Source organism: Dermacentor variabilis, unplaced genomic scaffold (assembly GCF_050947875.1).
Source record: "Dermacentor variabilis isolate Ectoservices unplaced genomic scaffold, ASM5094787v1 scaffold_17, whole genome shotgun sequence".
NCBI classification, from domain to species: domain Eukaryota; kingdom Metazoa; phylum Arthropoda; class Arachnida; order Ixodida; family Ixodidae; genus Dermacentor; species Dermacentor variabilis.
Window position 1 is genome coordinate 6,326,728 of NW_027460335.1, and position 19,228 is coordinate 6,345,955.

The 19,228-nt window shown below is 48.8% G+C and overlaps 1 protein-coding gene across 6 annotated transcripts in view; it reads left to right on the top strand.

The window, feature by feature from the left end:
• The window catches only part of LOC142568146 (uncharacterized), a 326,673-nt gene that overhangs the window by 73,676 nt on the left and 233,769 nt on the right, over window positions 1-19,228 (top strand). For all 6 annotated transcript variants that reach the window (XM_075678219.1, XM_075678221.1, XM_075678222.1 and 3 more), the window contains exons 4-7: window positions 1,685-2,056; window positions 4,562-5,739; window positions 8,711-9,060; window positions 18,910-18,972. In XM_075678219.1, the coding sequence (XP_075534334.1) occupies window positions 1,685-2,056; window positions 4,562-5,739; window positions 8,711-9,060; window positions 18,910-18,972 (1,963 nt within the window). The remainder of the gene's footprint in view (window positions 1-1,684; window positions 2,057-4,561; window positions 5,740-8,710; window positions 9,061-18,909; window positions 18,973-19,228) is intronic.

The following is a 19,228-nucleotide window of genomic DNA, read 5'->3' on the forward strand; positions in this document are numbered from 1 at the left end:
CTAATAATAATAATAATAATAATAATAATAATAATAATAATAATAATAATAATAATAATAATAATAATAATAACAATAATAACAATAACAACACTAACAATAATAACAACAATAACAACAACAACAATAGTAACAATAACAACAATAATGACAATAATAAATACAAAGCACCACTCTGCAGGGCTGTCAAAGCCTCATAGGCTTTGGCAGCGCATGGCAGGCAGCCAAAAAGACAGAGTTAATACTGCATATTACGAAATCATTACCAGAAGAAGCAGTGCATAATATATGTACAATTTATAGAAGTAGACTGAGAAAAGAGAAAAGGCAGCAAGTTTTTCAGAGTCACAAAAGTATAGACCAGCAGGACCACTGGCCCAGATAGTGTAGCTGAAATTCGACTCAAAGTTAGGCATGAAATCGAAGATGGGAAGATAACACTTCTGCAGAAAAGACAATCACAAATTATGAAAAGACGGACTATAGCCAGGAATATGAAGAAAGAACAAAAAGTCCCCACCCAGACACTCCGTACAGATGGTTAAGCAGCGAAGCAGAAACGTGCGGCCCCGGTGTTTACCACTGCGTTAATCCCGACGGTGCATTAAAGTCTTCCTCAATTATTGGTTACGTATTTCTATTTCTCAATGAGGTTGCACACACATTCACCTGCGGCGAAGAGAACGACGCCAGTGACGGTGTGCCCACAGACCAGCGTTGTCTTTTGCGTTCAATGTCTCGAGCTTGCTCGGCGGCACTGTTAGCAGCATCCGTCCGCCATTGACGCTTGCGATTGTTCAGAATCACGTTGCTTCAAAATTAACCTGTCCGCCGCGTAAGACAATGAATGGCTCATACCTCCTTAAAGGGACACTAAAGCGAAACAATAAATCAGCTTAGACTAATAAAGCATTGTTTGAGAACCCTGCAGGCAGTCATTTCAAAACAATAGATTCATTATTAGATGAAAAAATGAAGGTCGAAGTATCAGTATTCGAATTTCGTGCCGAAATCCCGACGCTGGTACGTCAGTGTGACGTCAAGGATTCCAAAGTATGTTTTCGCATTTGGGCCGCGTTGGCTGATTAAAGGTTCCCGAAACTTGCTATGTTTAATACCTCGTCCCCTTTAGAACACAATGTAGTCAATCTGTACCGCTGCATAAGTAAGTAGGCCCTTGAAGATGCCATAAAAATCCATGATGTCGCAGTGGCCAGGTGCGGAAACTTCAAGGAGGCGTCGCCACTCGTCTTTCGTTCTTGCGCTTTTTCTAGCTTACCAAGCGTCTTATTGTGGTAAGAGTGCTGTCTTTAGTGTCGTGGAAAGGTAATTTACTGATGCAGAAGAAATCATTTTTCTGTTTAGTGTCCCTTAATTTAAGCAATGGCTCGTACCCCCGTAAATGTTGCCTCCGCATGACGAGGACAGAAGACAAGTGAAATTCTACGCTGGAATGATGAGCGGTAACGGAGCCAGCTGTGGAAAAAGGCGACGACGCTCGGCCGTTGCTGACGATGATAGTTTGCTGTACACGGGCGCGGACAGACGCATTTTCGTTTCGCCTAGCCATATAAAGCTTCGCTTTAAAAGAGGTCCTAAGTGCTATTTTCAGTGGTTAATCGCACCTGTTGCCCATCTTTTCGGCGTCCTTGACTCGGTTGTTCTTCCCACTGTTCCCACGCAGTCCCCAAGCGACCGAGCAGCGGCGGGGGCTTCAGCTCGGCGCGCAGCGAACGGAGCGACTCGTCTGTCAGCCTATGCAGCGACGCTGCGCCCGGTGGCTCACCCAACGGTCCCGGCTCGACTTCAAGCTCGGAGGCCGCGAGCCAAGCCAAGGCGTCAGAATCGGGAACCGCCGTCGTCTGCAACGGGGGTTCGTCCAACGGACCCTCGGTCGCCACTCCCGGGAACGACGTCGGTGCTGACCACGGGGCTGGTCAGTCCAAGAGCACCTCGTCGGCGGCCAAGGGTCCCGCCAAAAAGGCTTTCGGCAGGGCAGCCGGCAAACAACAGCAGCCCGGGTCATCGGTCGCCAAGGTGCCAACGTCGCATGCAGGTTAGAAATGGATCTTTAAAGGATTCTATGGCAGAGCCGGAACGAAGCCTCCCCTCTCCGCCGGCCAGGCGTGGAAAACGCGCTTTCCGATCGCTCAAGGTTGCGCAGGAATAGTATAGCTCTAGCGTCTAGGAAAAGCTTTAACAGGTGCGAGGACGGTACGCATAGCGTGGGTAGCTAGCCGCCGGAATAGCTATCTTCGAGAGCTATTCTATAGACTATAGAAAAATTATAGACCGATCAGCTTACTGTCCGTTGCCTACAAAGTATTTACTAAGGTAATCGCAAATAGAATCAAGAACACCTTAGACTTCTGTCAACCAAAGGACCAGGCAGGATTCCGTAAAGGCTACTCAACAATAGACCATATTCACACTGTCAATCAAGTGATAGAGAAATGTGCAGAATATAACCAACCCTTATATATAGCTTTCATTGATTACGAGAAAGCGTTTGATTCAGTCGAAACCTCAGCAGTCATGGAGGCATTACGGAATCAGGGTGTAGATGAGCCATATGTAAAACTACTGGAAGATATCTATAGCGGCTCCACAGCCACCGTAGTCCTCCACAAAGAAAGTAACAAAATCCCTATAAAGAAAGGCGTCAGACAGGGAGATACGATATCTCCAATGCTATTCACAGCATGTTTACAGGAGGTATTCAGAGGCCTGGAGTGGGAAGAATTGGGGATAAAAGTTGATGGAGAATACCTTAGCAACTTGCGATTCGCTGATGATATTGCCTTGCTTAGTAACTCAGGAGACCAATTGCAATGCATGCTCACTGACCTGGAGAGGCAAAGCAGAAGGGTGGGTCTGAAAATTAATTTGCAGAAAACTAAAGTATTGTTTAACAGTCCCGGAAGAGAACAGCAGTTTACGATAGGTAGCGAAGCACTGGAAGTGGTAAGGGAATACATCTACTTAGGGCAGGTAGTGACCACGGATCCGGATCATGAGACTGAAATAACCAGAAGAATAAGAATGGGCTGGGGTGCGTTTGGCAGGCATTCTCAAATCATGAACAGCAGGTTGCCACTATCCCTCAAAAGGAAAGTGTATAACAGCTGTGTGTTACCAGTACTCACATATGGGGCAGAAACCTGGAGGCTTACGAAAAGGGTTCTGCTGAAATTGAGGACGACGCAACGAGCTATGGAAAGAAGAATGATGGGTGTAACGTTAAGGGATAAGAAAAGAGCAGATTGGGTGAGGCAACAAACGCGGGTAAACGACATCTTAGTTGAAATCAAGAAAAAGAAATGGGCATGGGCAGGACATGTAATGAGGAGGGAAGATAACCGATGGTCATTAAGGGTTACGGACTGGATTCCAAGGGAAGGGAAGCGTAGCAGGGGGCGGCAGAAAGTTAGGTGGGCGGATGAAATTAAGATGTATGCAGGGACAACATGGCCACAATTAGTACATGACCGGGGTAGTTGGAGAAGTATGGGAGAGGCCTTTGCCCTGCAGTGGGCGTAACTAGGCTGATGATGATGATGATGATGATGATGATGGCAGAGCGGTATTATTATTTTTTTTTGCGCTATGTTAAAATTCTACATAATCTCGTCCCACGATTCGGCATGAGGCTTAATTTTGGTCAATTCGCACGTTGTTCCACGAGGCAGTTGAAAGTTATAGCTTCTCCGTTAAAGCTTAGCCACTGCGGAATGCGGAGGCGGAATACGGAGACGTAAACGGGAGTGGCTGTATTGGTGGCACAGAAATTTTTCGGAGAGTGCATAGATCTATGTACAGTGACCAACCAATGCAACCATATTCTACTTTGCTGCTGGTATAAAGTGGTGGCAGCGTAATTGTTGACAGACAACATTTCCTTCTTTCTTCGAGAAGAACAGCCATGTAAAACAAAAACATCTCACGCGTTGTGGTTGGACAAAGCGTCGCGAGATGTCGCTACCAGCGCTGCTGTTGTAGTTCACGTCAAGCTAGAACTCTGTTATCAGCTGTGCTGTTTCCGTTGCATCTAGCACTGCAAGCATAACGGCTCTTTTTGCCACGAGTGAAACAAGCCCAACACGATTCACTACCCGAAGCTGTGGAGTGCCGCCTAATGCTTTCTCGAATATATAATACGTATGGCATTATTTCATACACATTATTCCACACGTATCGATTACTCCATAAGTATTGATTTATTTATTTGTTTGTTTAAGGTCCAGTTGCAATAAAGGGGCTATATAAGATTATGCGTCGTAGGGGAGGGCTCCGGAGCAGCATTGACCGCGCGGGGCTTTTGAGTGCACCCAAACTCACATGAACCGTTTTTCCACCTACAACAGCGTGAATGCATTTGTAAAATTAAGACAGCCGTTCAAATGTACAATGAAACAACGTTTCTTTATCACTTTTTACCCACTCGGTAGTCATCGAAACGCTCCGTTGTGTTCTTCAAATCTCGCTTTCTCTATTGCAAATATTTTTGTTGGCCTGCTCGATAAAGATAAGATTGACTTTTTCTCGCTGGCTTCTGTTGCAGGCTCTTCCGAAACCGTCCGTTCCGGTCTACCCCGGTCCTCTCCGTCCACCGAGACCCTCAACAGGACTGCAACGCGTAGGCCCAACGCTGGCAGCGGGAACCCGCGACCCGTCAGCAGTGGCCACGAACTCGCGTCGCACGTCAAACCCGAGAAGTTCCCGTCCCCGAAAGCGCAGGATTCCAAGCCCGTGCCTAACGGTCCTAACGCATGCGAAGACAAGAAGCACCAAGAGGCGGAAATGAACACGGCTGCGCAACTGAACAACCCGGGCAGCGGTATCCCAAAGCCCACCGCTGCGGTGAAGGGGACGGCGAAGCAGTCCAGGGAGGACCTGACTTCCATCGGACTTGCTCAATCGGAGAAGATTAGAAGTGACATCAAACAGAATGGCAGCGTGCCTATCAGTCCCACCGGAGGTGAAGTCACTGCTCTGAAGCAACCCGACATCGTCGACACTGAGTCCAATAACCAGCCTCTCGCTGACGACAGTGGTTGCCAGGAGCAGCAGGAGCAGACGACACCGTACTCCGGCGACACGAACGGTGGCGTTCGAACCGAGACCCTGCCCAAAAGTGATCGCTCCAAGAAGACGCAGGTCCAGGGCCTCAGCATAGCAATGGTGTCTCCCATAATGAGCAGTCAGCATTCGTTCAGCAAGGACTCGGTGACGGCGTCTTCGACTGAGTCTTCTCTATCCACCGTGGTTTCGGTCAAGGAGGACAAGGCTTCTTCGGTGATAGCGACAGCCAACCAGAACCAGCAGAATCAGCACAGTCGCGGCGGCAACCAAAGCGGTCTCGTCAACGGCGGGTTGACGATAACGGGGCCTCATCCTGAGAACAACGTCGTGCAGCAGAGCGATGTCGGTTGTCAGAACGTGCTTGCTGGCAGTGGTGACCAAGCGAAGGTAAACGTGAACGGCGAGTCGAGCGCTACAAGTGGCCTGGTGGGTGGCGTCGAGTCTACAGTGAAGTCGGTGCCCGCCGAGACCAAGTTGGTGCCTAGGGCTAACTCCGTGGACTCTTCGTCCGGTAAAGACGGAGATGAGATGGAAGAGGCTCTCGCCAACATCCCTCCCATGCAGCCCCTCCCCAGGGCGTCCCCGTACGGGAGCGGCTACTCCCGGGGACTGTCCGGTCACCGGGCTGCGAGGCTACCCGCGTGTCTGCGTCTCCAGGTGACTGCACGGCGCTACGCATATGCTTTTGCGAAAATGCCTTTCAGTAAACTGGATGACAGGCCATTTACAGAAGCAAAGATCTTGAGAGCCTGGCCTCACAGTTCATTAGCCCAGAAAGCAGTTCGAGTGCGTCTTCACTACCTGAAGGCAACAGACTTGAGTGCCACACTATAGACATCCTACACCTAGCTTAGTGCATGTGAAAGTGCGGTATAGACTCATGTTTTCTCTCTCTCTCTCTCTCTCTCTCTCTCTCTTTCTCTCTCTCTCTTTCACTCCCATTCCCCTCCACACGTGTAGGGTAACAAACTGGACTCAGTCTGGCTAACCTCCCTGCCTTTCCTTCTTCCCTCCTCTCTTTATCTCTCTCTCTTCGAGTTTCTATTTTGAATTGCGTACACATACCCGACAGGATGACAGGCGGAGTTCCATTTGTGTCATAGCAAGGTGCTTGAGTTTTAGCCATGTTCAACTAAAAAGTGAGAAAACAGAAAACAAGAAGGCAGGTGTCCTTAGTAAGCAATCTGGACCAACAAGTGTAATCTTGTTTCTAACATACTTTCTCATATAAGTGAGGAGCACTTTCCCGCAAAATACCGCAACATGACTTCAATAACTAAATTGCGTTCTAACAGAGATTACACTTTGTAAGGCAAAATCATAATACGCCTCACTAAGCGAAATTCCGGCGTTGTCAGCGTAGCCACCCAGCTATGGTACTAAATATGGCCGACAACGGAAACAGTAAAAACATGTCAAAAATGCTCTAATTGACGTCAAATTTCTCAGGCAGGTACCTGTAAAGAAAGAAACTCAATGACCTTAAAAAAATTGTCCTTGAAAGACATGATCCGGGAAAAAGTGGCAGGAGAAGATGGAATAACAGTCTACTTAATCAAAGACAGAGGAGACATCCTGCTGGAACAGCATGCGGCCCCTTATACGCAATGCTTCACCACTTCGAGTGTACCAGAGAGCTCGAAGAATGCGCACATTATATTAATCCATAATAAGGGAGACGTTAAATAACTGAAGATATATAAGCCTATCTTCTTGCTTTCAGTATTGCATGAAATATTCGCCAAGATAATCTTGAACATAATCAGGGCAGCATTTGACTTCAATCAACCAACATAACAGGTGGGCTTCAGGAAGCGATATTCTACAATGGATCACGTCCATGTCATCATTTATGTGCTTGAGAAATCAGCGGAGTACAATCAACCTGTCTATATGGCTTTCAAAGATCATCAAAACGAATTTGATTCAGTAGACATACAAACAGTCATGGAGGCGTTGCGTAATCAAGGAGTACAGGAGGCATACGTGAATATCTTCGGAAATATATACAAACATTCTACAGCTACCGTGCTTTCCGACAAGAAAAAATGTTCTTCAATTTATCAGACCACGTGCCCATACTGCCAAATTTTCTGCTTGTTCCTTTCCCCGCGCAACTACGGAATGGAATGGTATATGCCATGACATCGCCGTGGTCACCTGCCCTACTGATTTTTTGAGAGCCGTAACCGATCACCTGTAATCCTGAGCTATATGGCAAAAGTTCTTATATCATTATTTTGTGATCCCACCCCTTAAGAATGTTTGATGTTTAATGGCGCAAGGGCCAGGTATGGCCAAAGAGTGCCAAGCTATTGTTAATGAGTTCGTAATGGTCTGATGGGTTCTGTGAAGCTTATGTGACGTGGATGTAAAGGGGCCTAAAAGAGTTGGCGTAAAATGCGTAAAATCTTCGCGTAATAAAATTATGGGAATTATTAATGACGTGTACTGTGAACACTAAAATGCATTGGTAACCCGCCGTGGTTGCTCAGTGTTGGGCTGCTGAGCACGAGGTCGCGGGATCGAATCCCGGCCACAGCGGCCGCATTTCGATGGGGGCGAAATGCGAAAACACCCGTATATTTAGATTTAGGTGCACGTTAAAGAACTCCAGGTGGTCGAAATTTCCGAAGTCCTCCACTACGGCGTGCCTCATAATCAGAAAGTGGTTTTGGCACGCTACACCCCATAATTAAAGAAAATGCATTGGGAAAGAATGATGCAATATACAAAATATGTTAGATGCTAAAATTGCCTGGAGCACTACTGCCTCGCCAGAGCCCTTGAAACACAAGGGCCTAGAGGCATGTGAATCCCAACCCTTATAAAATACCGCCTGGAGGAGTCTGTAAGGTAAAAAAAAAAGCTAAACTGAACTTTGCTGAAAACTACATACCAAGAAAGGGGTCAGGCAAGCAGATGCAATGGCTCCAGTGCTATTCACTGCATGCTTAAAAGTATTGAAGCTGTTTGCTTGGAAAGGCTTAGGAGACAGGATCAACGGGGAATATCCTCACAACCTTCGGTTTGCAGATGAGATTATCCTGCTCAGCAACAATATATATTGTCGTCCGTATTGCCTGCAGGCCCACTGGGCCTGTGTTTTCATTTTTCATACACAGATCTAGGAATGCAGTGTACAAATCTGTCATAATCGGCAATTATGATTCAGGAGTATATCATCACAAGCGGGATTCACGATTGTTGTGGTTCTCAAGCACTGCCTTTGATTTCCCTGGCACGACGCTTACCATATTTCTCGGTTTCATGTTTTTCCTTGATTGCAAAAGGTAAAACTTTACATTATCACGCACTCTCACTGTTTCGACTCGGTAAGCGCCGCGCCTGGCATCGTGAAGGCGCTTGATCAACTGCATGTGGTTAAAGAGCTGAAGCTTGCATTCTGCTGCAGTGCATTCCGTTCGTCATGCCTCGCCTCATTTCCTTTTTTTTGTATTTATACATCTGACAAGGTTAAGATGCTTTTCAAGCTTACGTACTGTGTCTGTACGGCGCTGTGTACAGGCCAGCTGCGCACCTGTACTTATGCGGGCTCTCTGTCATCTCACGCAAATGTTACGGGAAACAATGCGCTTCAACTTTTTTCTCTGCCCGCGTGACCCAGGCGGACGTGCAGCGTGTGGCGAAGAACATGCTGGCCGCGTCCCAGGACATCGCCCGGCTGTACGGCGCCCAGAGACCGACGACCGCCTCGGTGGCTCTGCACCACCCGACGTACCAGCACCTGCAGCAGCAGCAGCATCAGCAGCACGCCGACTACGCCGAGCTCTCGGCCGGATACGTCAGCGACGGCGACGTTCTGCGGGCGCCGCGCGCCTGCAGCACCGAGGAGTCGAGCGGCTACGTGAGCGAGGGCGGCATCGCCTCCCTGTACGCCGTGTCGTCGCCCTGCCGAAGGCCCGCGCGATACGCCATCAGGGACCCCAAGCTCATCAACGTCCTGCAGGACGACAGGTGGGTGACCGGCACTTCTTCGTTCTTCCTTTTTAAAGAAAAAATACTGATATCTTTTTTCCCCTAGAAGGTGCGCTAAAGTAGGAAACGCAGTGACGACTCAAAGGACTGAGAAACGACGGAGGCTGCGAGCTAATGACCTTGCACGCGCTTATAGACGGAGTTGTTCTTTAATTGACGTGATAAGAATGAGATATTGGCGCACTAATCTGCTACTGCCCGTCGCATGAAGAGTTGGTGTTTTATAAACACGGTACTGTGAAGCTCCGACTTTCTGGCACGTGTAACTTATGCATCAACATTATTTTACGCATTAGGCGTGGAGATGAGACACATGTAACATACTGTATATAGGTAGCGTACATATGTACTATGCATGCGCATAGGATGCACTCTTATGCAAACAATACAAACAACAGAGCATTACAAAAATATTTTGTAAACTCGCAGTACAATAATCCATAAAAAACATACAAACTGCAGTTTACCATATGAAGCGCGGGATGGCAGCAAAAATAAAACGTGGGCGCGTTTGTATTTGTGTCGGAATTTCCAGTATGGCGGGTTAGACCAAATGATGCCGTTGACGTAGCCTACACCACTAGCGGTCTAGTCTTTTCACTCACACGGTTAACCTGAAAATTAATATTATTTGTTCTGAACACATATACACATATACACAGTTAACAAGAAAGGGAAAGCGAGGAGCAGGCTGGCAACTGCCACACGAAGGGGCACAACGCCTGCCTACTCTTCTGAAGGGAGGCGACAGCAACACAGAAATGGAATATAGGAAGGAGGGGAGGAAAGAGGAAAGAAAGAGCAACAGGACAAATCTGAAGACTAGAGTAGAACACAGTACGCTACGCACGTTGTTCAGCCGAGTTTCTACTCTGCAGCCGGAATTAAAGTGACGCCGCGTCGAACAGCCTCCACAATTATCAACCACATCCATGGCTTGTTCGCTATGCAGCTAATTGTGTTCTCCACGATAAGACGCCAAGTAAAGCTGCACGTAATCACCGTTTCACGTAATCACCGGTTCCCAATATACACTACAAGGTGTTTGAACCCGCCACCTCCCATCTGCGAAGGAAGAAGCGTTAGAACACAGTACAGATCACACACAGTAGGGCCGGTCACTGAAGGTCACACTACTACAGAATGTTGAATGTTCACGCTACAAACGTGAACTTAACTTAGTAAACTCTAGAAAGGTTAGTAGGGCGCGATGGGCCTGATCCCGTCTAGACGCACAACCACTGGGGTATAAACATTCCTCGAGTGTCGCACACCGCAGGCCAAGGAGATGATAGTTTCTCACCAGCGACATGCGCTGCGCACTGAAAGTGGGACACTCAAATATAAGGTGCTGAAGTGTCTCGTAGCAGCCACAAGACGTACACAATGGACTTTCCGCACGCCCTTGTCTGTATAAACGTTCGTGCACGTTCACGTAACCAACCCTCAGCTTGAGCAGTTGTGCTCTAGCGCGACAAGGCAAGCCTCGACCGCGCACACACGGCGGGAACGTTCCATTTGCGACGCGCTGATCTGGATGCTGCTTGAGTAAGTGGCGACGAATCAGCAGACTAGCGTCATCAAGCTTGCACAAATTTCTGGGCAGTCACAGTTATTATGAGCGCAACTTGAAGCGAGCCGATCAGACTCTTCATTTCCGGCGATTCCTACGTGTGAAGGTATCCATTGAGCAACGAGTGAAACCCCACGTGATGTAATTTTGCTCGCAGAGTCAGTAGTGTTGCGCACAAGTGGACAATCAAGCTCACTGAGTTGTAACCTGCTAAGGGCAGCACGGGAGTCCGTAAAGATGACAACCTTCGATGTAGTTAACTCCTCTTGCACGTATTTCAGTGCAACATTAATCGCTGCTAGTTCCGCAGTTGTTGACGAAGTAGGATGAGGTATTTGAAAGATACGTCGTACTTGAGTTGAAGGGCAGAAAGAAGCTGCAGAGACGCCTTGACCGTCGTTGTGTACAGATGCATCTGTGAATACTTGAAGATAATCTGGAAACTTTTCGAACATGTGAGACTGAGCCACTTGGAATATTGCCGAAACAGACATATCAGACTTTTTGTGCATGTCAGGGATTGTAAGGTAAATGGGGAATACGTGTTTCGTGATACCTTTTAAGAAGTGCAGAAAAAGAACTAGCACACTGCTATATGCATTTAGGTATTCCGTGTACGCATTCCCCTCGAGTTCAGTTGACAGCTTTTGTACTGGTCATGCGTGAGTTATATTGTTTGAAAGAGTAGGGATTAGTTAGAGAGAAATAGAGAGAGAGAAAGCTCTTAATTGAAAAGCGACCTGGTTAGCTAGCGTATTTTCACCTCTGCAGGGTATATCGGCAGCAGAGTCAGTGTCCTAGGCGATGTGGGCAGATAATTTTGTTAGAAGTTGATGTTTGATGCACAGAAGAAAGCACGCACATATGCACGCGCACACGCGCGCGCACACACATTCTTGATGAAATAATGTGGTTCGGTCCCAGTTTCCAGAGCAAACTTATTGAGTCAATGTATAAAGAGACGAAGTCCAGGGCTTTGCGTTGTTTCTATAGGCAACGCTGGGGATCCGGTACCTGTGTCAAAGGAAAGCAGCCGGAACTTCTGACAAGCGTGCGTGCGTGTAAGCCCTGTAGGGCGTGTAGGACTTGCGTGAGTGTATTTCCTTTGTAATGTGCACACCATTGAACCTGCATACGACCTTGTTCGAAACAAGTGGACCCTGTGGTGTGCCCAATCGAAATGACGAAGTCGAACATTCCAGCGTTGCCTCCTCGCCAGCAACGATGAAACGTAACAGTTTATGAGAATGTGCAGACCAAAACTCTATCTATGGACGAAAGTGATCTCTTTACGTGCACTGCAGTCTCCTTACGCGGCCATTTTTTACATATAACGGCGCGCAACGGAACGTACGCCACCGCGGCTACATGCGCCTAAGCACAATGACGCCGCAGCCGCGTAGCGACCGCCGAGGTTGCTGACGGATGCCGGCCGCGGCATCCGTCGGACCGCGTTTCGACTACTTCGCGGCCAGCCACTTTGTGCGCTTGTTTTTCGATCACCCTTTTTAAAGCGAAACCTTTACTGGCCGCGAACTTGCGATTTCGCCGCGGCCGTGCTCCGAGGAGGCACATGACGTCACACTGCGTTCCTCGTCAGACCGCGTTCCTCGTCATTGCGTTCGCCTCCGCTCGCGTCGCCAGCAGCGTCTCGCGCCTGATAACATGTCGGAGGATTGAAAAGGACCACGGCGGCCGCATTTCGATGGGGGCGAAATGCGAAAACACCCGTGTGCTTAGATTTAGGTGCACGTTAAAGAACCCCAGGTGGTCAAAATTTCCGGAGTCCTCCACTACGGCGTGCCTCATAATCAGAAAGTGGTTTTGGCACGTAAAACCCCAAATATTATTATTATTATTTTTTAAAAGGAGGGCTCGCGTGCGCCGCAACCACAGTTGAGGCAGCAATATGGACGGTGACGATTCTGATAAGCAGGAGGAGGCCTGGAATCGACATCGGAACGAGACGAAAAGGAAACGAATCGCCCAGGAAACAGACGAACAGCGCGCCGAACGACTGGCTAAATGCAGCATTATAGCTAGACAACCAGACTAACCTGGACTTGCAATCAAGATTAATCAAGGCTAACCACGCTATGCCTTAGCTTTCGCTACGTATATCCTGGCAAAGCCGAGCTAAGCCACTGCCAATTTTTCCCCCGCACCGTGCAAAATTGTGGAGCAATCCCTACCTCGTTCAGCGTCGTTCATCCGCGCCAGCGCCGTCGGCGTTCGCCAGGTGACGACACGTATGCGATTCGGGAATCCCGATCCTAAAAATCAACGAATTCTCGCGTCTCTATTTTCGCTGCTGGGTCCTTTGTCGTGCTCCTTTTCGTCCTGTTTGTGTGAAATGAAAAAGCGCGGGGGGTGAGGATGGCACGATGCCCTTTCGTCACTACCTTGAGGAGGGCGCCACTCTGGCCGGGTCGTCGCTGCGTCGCCCGGTCGAGACGGGTTAGCTCTAAGAGAAAGGGTAGGCCGTGGGTCGAGCGTGGAGTGAGAGAACAAAAGCGCGATGTGGCGGGGACTCGCCAGATTAATTCCCGCCCGAAGACCGACCCTTTGCTCATTGGGCAACGTTCATGCCGCCACTCGGACGAAATCGGGAGCCGCGGCTGGAGTGGGAGGCAAAAGAGGAGAGAGCGCGAGGCGACCGCGGGAACTGGCGAGACAGGGCGTGTACCTGGCAGGTCTGAGGAACGGTGCAGGGCTTCGGAGCTATACAATGGACGTCGAGCAAACTGCGTAATGGTTACATCTTTCTTCAACGTGTTTCTCCCGTATTTACTGGAAGTACTGCGTCTGTCTTTCTCGTTAGACCATTGTAGTTTCATTGGTAACATTTCAACACTCTTCTTTTTTTTTTGGGGTACAAAAGTCGAAGATGAAAGCTCGAGACGATAGACAAAAACGCATGTAAAATATCGTAGTGTCGTATACAGGCATCCCTATATCAGCTACATTGGACACGGCTTTGTAATACTAACCGGATTTTCAGAGAGAAAAAATTTAGCAAGTTATAGGCAGTCTGCTTAGCCGAGAGAACTTCCGTCGACTGGGTTTTTACTCCGTGCGGATCGGGGAAGGTATGCAGCGAACAGGAATGAAAACTGCGATAGTAATCATATAATACGATGAGGCCAAGTACATACGGTGGCAATAGCACTTGTCTTAAGTAGTCAATCGGCCGATCTGGCCGCCATCGTTCGCGTGAAAAAGAAAAGAAAAAAAGCGCTGGCCGATGAAGCGATGCGGCCAAGCATGCTCGTGCGGCATGCTTGATCCATGCGCTACGGAACAAACAGCTCTGGCACCCAGAAGCATTCGCAGCCGGCCACTTGACCACTATAGAACAAGCTTGATTCGCACTGTGCGTGTGCCGTGTCTGTGCAACCGTCGTTCATGGATGGCGAACTAACATTTTGCCACGTACGGACGCCTGGCAAGATGCACGAAAGCCTGCGTCACGTGAAAGCATCGATAACGTCCTTGCGTGCCGTAGATACCTGTGGATGCCTGTTGCCGCTTGAACAGTAGCTCCACAAAGGGATTAGCCGGCAGAAACTACAGGTATGGATTCTCCACACTGCATATAACGGTGCATACTGGCGGTACTCAGCAGCCTACGTAGCCTATATACATCCGCTAATGCTTCGTCCGCTTTCCAGCACAAAACCAGACGCCGCCACGAAGTCCCACGCGGAAGGCTGATAGAAATGCAAAGTTCACCGACACAATATTGCGCCACAAACTTGCGTAGCTACGCACCAACTGTCCCAACATTGTACTTTGATAAAACAACAGCGCAAGCGTAGTTGGCTGTGAAGTAGCCGATACGCCGCGTCCCGATACCGTCGAAACTCGGCACTCACTTTCCGCAGCGCATTAATTACCGCCTCTTGGCGACTCCTCGTTCCCGCAGCAGTGCACGGTATTAACAAGATGGACGGTAGCTGGAACCCGAGGGTCCACTCTCAGCCCATCGGTCTCGGCCTCCCGCTGTCTCATTGATCACGCCGCCGCTCGCGCTCGTTCCTTATAAGACCGTCGACAGCGCTGGGGATTTCTTCGCCTGTTTGCTTGTCTTGGGCGCGCGAGAGAGTGCGATGAGCGGTCTACCGGCTCCGCCATCTCTCAAAGTAATTGGAGCTTCCAGTTGCGCCGGCGGGGCCGGCAAAGCCGCCCAGAACGCAGCACTTGTTTGACACTACGTGACCACTCTAGCGCTCCGACGCAGAATTAATTGAGTTTTTTCTGTAAAGCAATGGAGGTCTGCGGTGAAGAACAGCTACGCGATCATTTCTTTATTATTATTTGTTTCTTCTAACGCATGCAAACGCCAACGCTGACAAACGAATTTGGTTCAGTGACACAAGTTGTTCTTCTTTGCTAAAGTAGTTTATGCAAATGAAAACTCATTTGTTCAAACTTATGTGAACCGAAGCTTCACGGACTCAGGTAATAACTTCTACACGTCTAAATGCTATGCGTACAATTGTCTTTATTGTCATGCTATGCAACGTGTAATCTACTGTAATGCCTATGTTTATACGTGGCACAGGTTACAGCTTTAATGCATATTAACGGCACTGTTTACGAGCTATGCCGGAATTCGCCCAGCTGATCATTCGTTCTGCTAGACGTCGACGTGGCGATGTCTCGAGCACGAGGGGGATGTTCGATTTCTGTCGATGTAAGAGTGGTGAGAGATGTGTTACACGTGTCTGCAGAAAGAAGTTGCGACGCGAAAAGCAGCGATAAGGTTCGTCTATTCTTTTCCCGCGTCTCTGGCATAATGGAAACTGGCACGCGTGCAATATCGTGCTTGCACCAAACGTCTCGAATGGTTAGCCAGCGTTCGCGCAAGAGAAATGTGCGTGCGATCGCGGCGTGTCCAAACCTAATCAGTCGTACTAACGTACTTACGTTAGCATACTTATACGCCATCCGGAAAATTTTCTGCCTAATTGCCCTCGTCTTCTTCGTATGTATACGAAAAGATGGTTATGCCGCAACATACCACAACCTGACCGTGGTTGAACTTACGCAATACGTATGTTAGACGATAAAAATGGCGCATGGCGCAACGGGGCGACGTGGTACGTCTCACCGCTGTCGAGATAACTCGAAAGTGTGTGTGTGTGTGTGTGTGTGTGTGTGTGTGTGTGTGTGCGTGTGTGTGTGTGTGTGTGCGTGTGTGCGTGTGTGTGTGTGTGTGTGTGTGAAGCGTAGTAGGCACGTTTGTGCGTCCTATGCACTTTCGCTATCGCGCCAGGAATGCGCTCCGTGCCGCTTGAGTATGTGCATACATATTGCGTGTTTCGCCGACCGTGATCGCGGACGCCCTTGAAAACCGCGCCGGACTTGGAAAGCAGGGAGGCAAACCATCCGCTACGACTGGGGTCTGCCGGAGCTTATATTCCTTCTTGATGATTTGCCGTGGGAACTTGGGCGCATTGCCAAGTAGTATTCAGAGACAGTTGGCGCTCTGGGTTGTAAGTTTATTTCGGTAGCTGCGCCGAGGAAAAGTTTCAAAGCAGGCTGCTATAACGCGACGTCTGCTCCATGGAAAGGATGAACTGTCGGCTGCAGACCCTGAAGATTGAGTATCGTTCATGTGGACTCTACCAAAACTTTTCGACGAAATTTCCAACGGCCGGTGCACAAAATAACGGGGACACCCCTCGTGTTTGGGCTGCTCAGATGTGCATAAACACGACGAAAGAAACAAGCGGTTGCTTGTAGCTCTTTCGGTTCTGCAGTATCGCGCTAGGAAAACGGGGAAATGGGGAATCGGCCAATGTCTTGGTCGTAATCGTAATATTTGCAAGCGCAGGTCTATCGATCGAGAAGAACGTAAGCAGCGAAGGCCATGAAGCTTCGCTTGAGACGACCGCCGTTAGTATACGCTGGACTTTTTCGCTTGTTACCTGCGACGAACTGACGGTGTCGGCTGAAATCATCAAGCAATGCTCTTGAAAGAGCAAAGGTGGTCTTATTAGTTTCAAGTTGGCGCTGAGAAGAAGCAAGTATGCTTTCTCTTGGCAAAATCGGCGGATAGCCGCTTGGATAACGTCTAACCTGCGTGCACAAAGAATCACGGCGAAGTCAGCCCGTGGACTATGTCTGTAATGTGCTGCATCCACGCGTTTTTATCTAAACCACCCATTTCCGATGTGTATTCGTGCCAGATGACAGTGACGATGCATTTGCTCACGATGATCACTCTGCGACGTGTAGACTCGCTGGTTGATGTGGTTTATCGTCCGAAACCAGCACGGGTGTGCTGTCGGAGATACCGCAGTGAAGGAGTCTGGATTGATTTCGGCCGCCTGCGGTATATACTGTATCTGGCACCCGACCCCAGCCACACGCGGTAGCTTCTGCACTCCGCCCCCGTCGGAATGCTGCAATCAACGCCGCGGATCGAAACCGCGAACTAGGGTTCCGATGCTAAACGGGATAGCCACAGAGCCACCGTGGACTGTTGGAACTGCTCTTCCGTTGATGGAGCAGTTTGTTCTATCAGAGGAATAAAACAAACTATTGGGTTGTCGCATTAGGTTGCAGCAAATTTCGGGTTGCAGAGCCGCTATATATGTAGCCTCGCTGGATCTCAAAGGACTCCGCCTGGCCACCAAACAGCGGTTGCAGCCTTCCGGTTTGTATATAGTCACGAAAGATCACACCTCCCTAATTACAAATCGAATGCGGCGCTCGGTTTAGCCTGTTGCATTTCTTAACATCGTACTCTATGGACACAGCAGGGGCCGATTAAGCAGAATGTATGGTTTAGTATCGTGACGAAGGAATATCCGTCACGCAGATTGTTTTCTGAGCCTGCGTGTCAGATACCTTATTCTGGTGGAATTACACTCGCGTACGCTAAAATAGGCGCACATCGCGCGCTTAATCGGGACAGCCCGGTTCCTTACAGCACGAGGAACTCTTACTCGCCTGCGAGGCACGCTGTAAGCGCTGACATCAATATTACGAGTTTTCCGACACCTCCAGCATTCATATATATTCTCATGAGCACCCCCACCTCCCTGTGTTTCCTGCCTTCGTATGCTGTTTGTGTGCTGTGTGTGGCGTCTTGTTGGGCCTCGCTTATCTGCAAGTGATGCCTAACACCCCGTGCACACGATAAGGCTAATCGTTTTAGTTTCGTTTCTGCAAGTTCAGTGGTTGATTACTTTGGGTTCAAGTTATGCAACACCTTATGTTTTGTTTTACATTATGTGTTCAGTAGATTCTTGTTTGCCTTTTCTCTGTGCAGCGTTGTCGCAATTTTATTTTCGCCCTTCACGTCTGATCGATGCTAATGGCTGTTTTGTTCTTCTTTTTTTCTTTCCCACCCCGCTTTCCTTCCTTCTTTCTTTCATTCTTTCTTGCCTTTTTTCTTTTCTTCCTGCTCGCGCGCTTGCCTTCCTTGTCGTAAAACGTTTTGCTGTCTGTCGACGACACTGCTTGCCGCCCTGCTTTCAACGCTTCTTGTTATCTCTTCTGCCTGCGCTTGTTCACTCTCCATCCTTCTCCATAACGTTGTTCATCTTGCTTCCTTTGCGTGGAACGGTGCCTTTTCCCGTGTCAAACTCCCTCTCATCCTGCTGTTCGTGCGTTAAACGTTACACTTTTTATCCGCACGTTCACATTTGCCGTATATTTCCCCCTCTCCCTATATATATATAATCTTTCTAATGTCCTCCTTTCACTCATGGAATCCCATTCCTTTCACTTGTTTCCTGCTCTCTCCCTGCTCTTATCTTCAACGCATTATTTGATCGATCCTTTCTGTCCTGTGCATTCTTTACGTCCCATGTTCTCCACGCTCATTTCCTCTTTTCGTCCGTTCCTTGATCCTTTCGTTCTGCATCTTGCGTTATGTTGCCTTGCCTCTCTGTGTGCTTCAATCTCTCTTGTCATCGTGATTCCTTTACCTCTCCCCTTGTCTCCTTTGCTTCTTGTCTCCTTTGCTTCCGTGGCGTCTTCTCACCCTCCCTTTCTCGTTACTTCCCCTCGACTTCCCCTTGCCTTTCTACACGTCTCTCCTCTCCCCCCAACCACATCGCACGCCATCGCAACGACCCGCCCCGTGCCCTGCTGGTTGAACGCCGCCGCCAACCCAAACAAACCTGGCATGAAATCATCGCTGTTCTGCACGGTACTATACCCTGCCCGGCCACTCGCCTACCGTGCTTTGGATTGTTTTCTGGATTGTGAAACGCAAAAAAATGGAATTTCGAAAATAGCAATGACAGCACCACGACGCTGGTCGCGACGAGCACGAATCAACTGTACCCGCCGAGAAACTGGTGAGTGGGGCGATTTTCCTCATCGGGTGACGTAATTGTCTGTCGTCATCGTGTGAACGCGAGAGCCTACAGCTGCCGCTAACCGAAGCGGTAGCTGATGTCAGTGGGTCACTCGTCTCAGTTTCGAATCGTAAAGATACTTTCATTTTTTCAATATTCGGCCGACAAGCACGCGCAGTAAACACTTCATCAAGATCCTTCGTAGTTGGTCAACTCCAATTAAGCCGCATAGAGGGGCAACTCAAATTAGCGGTCT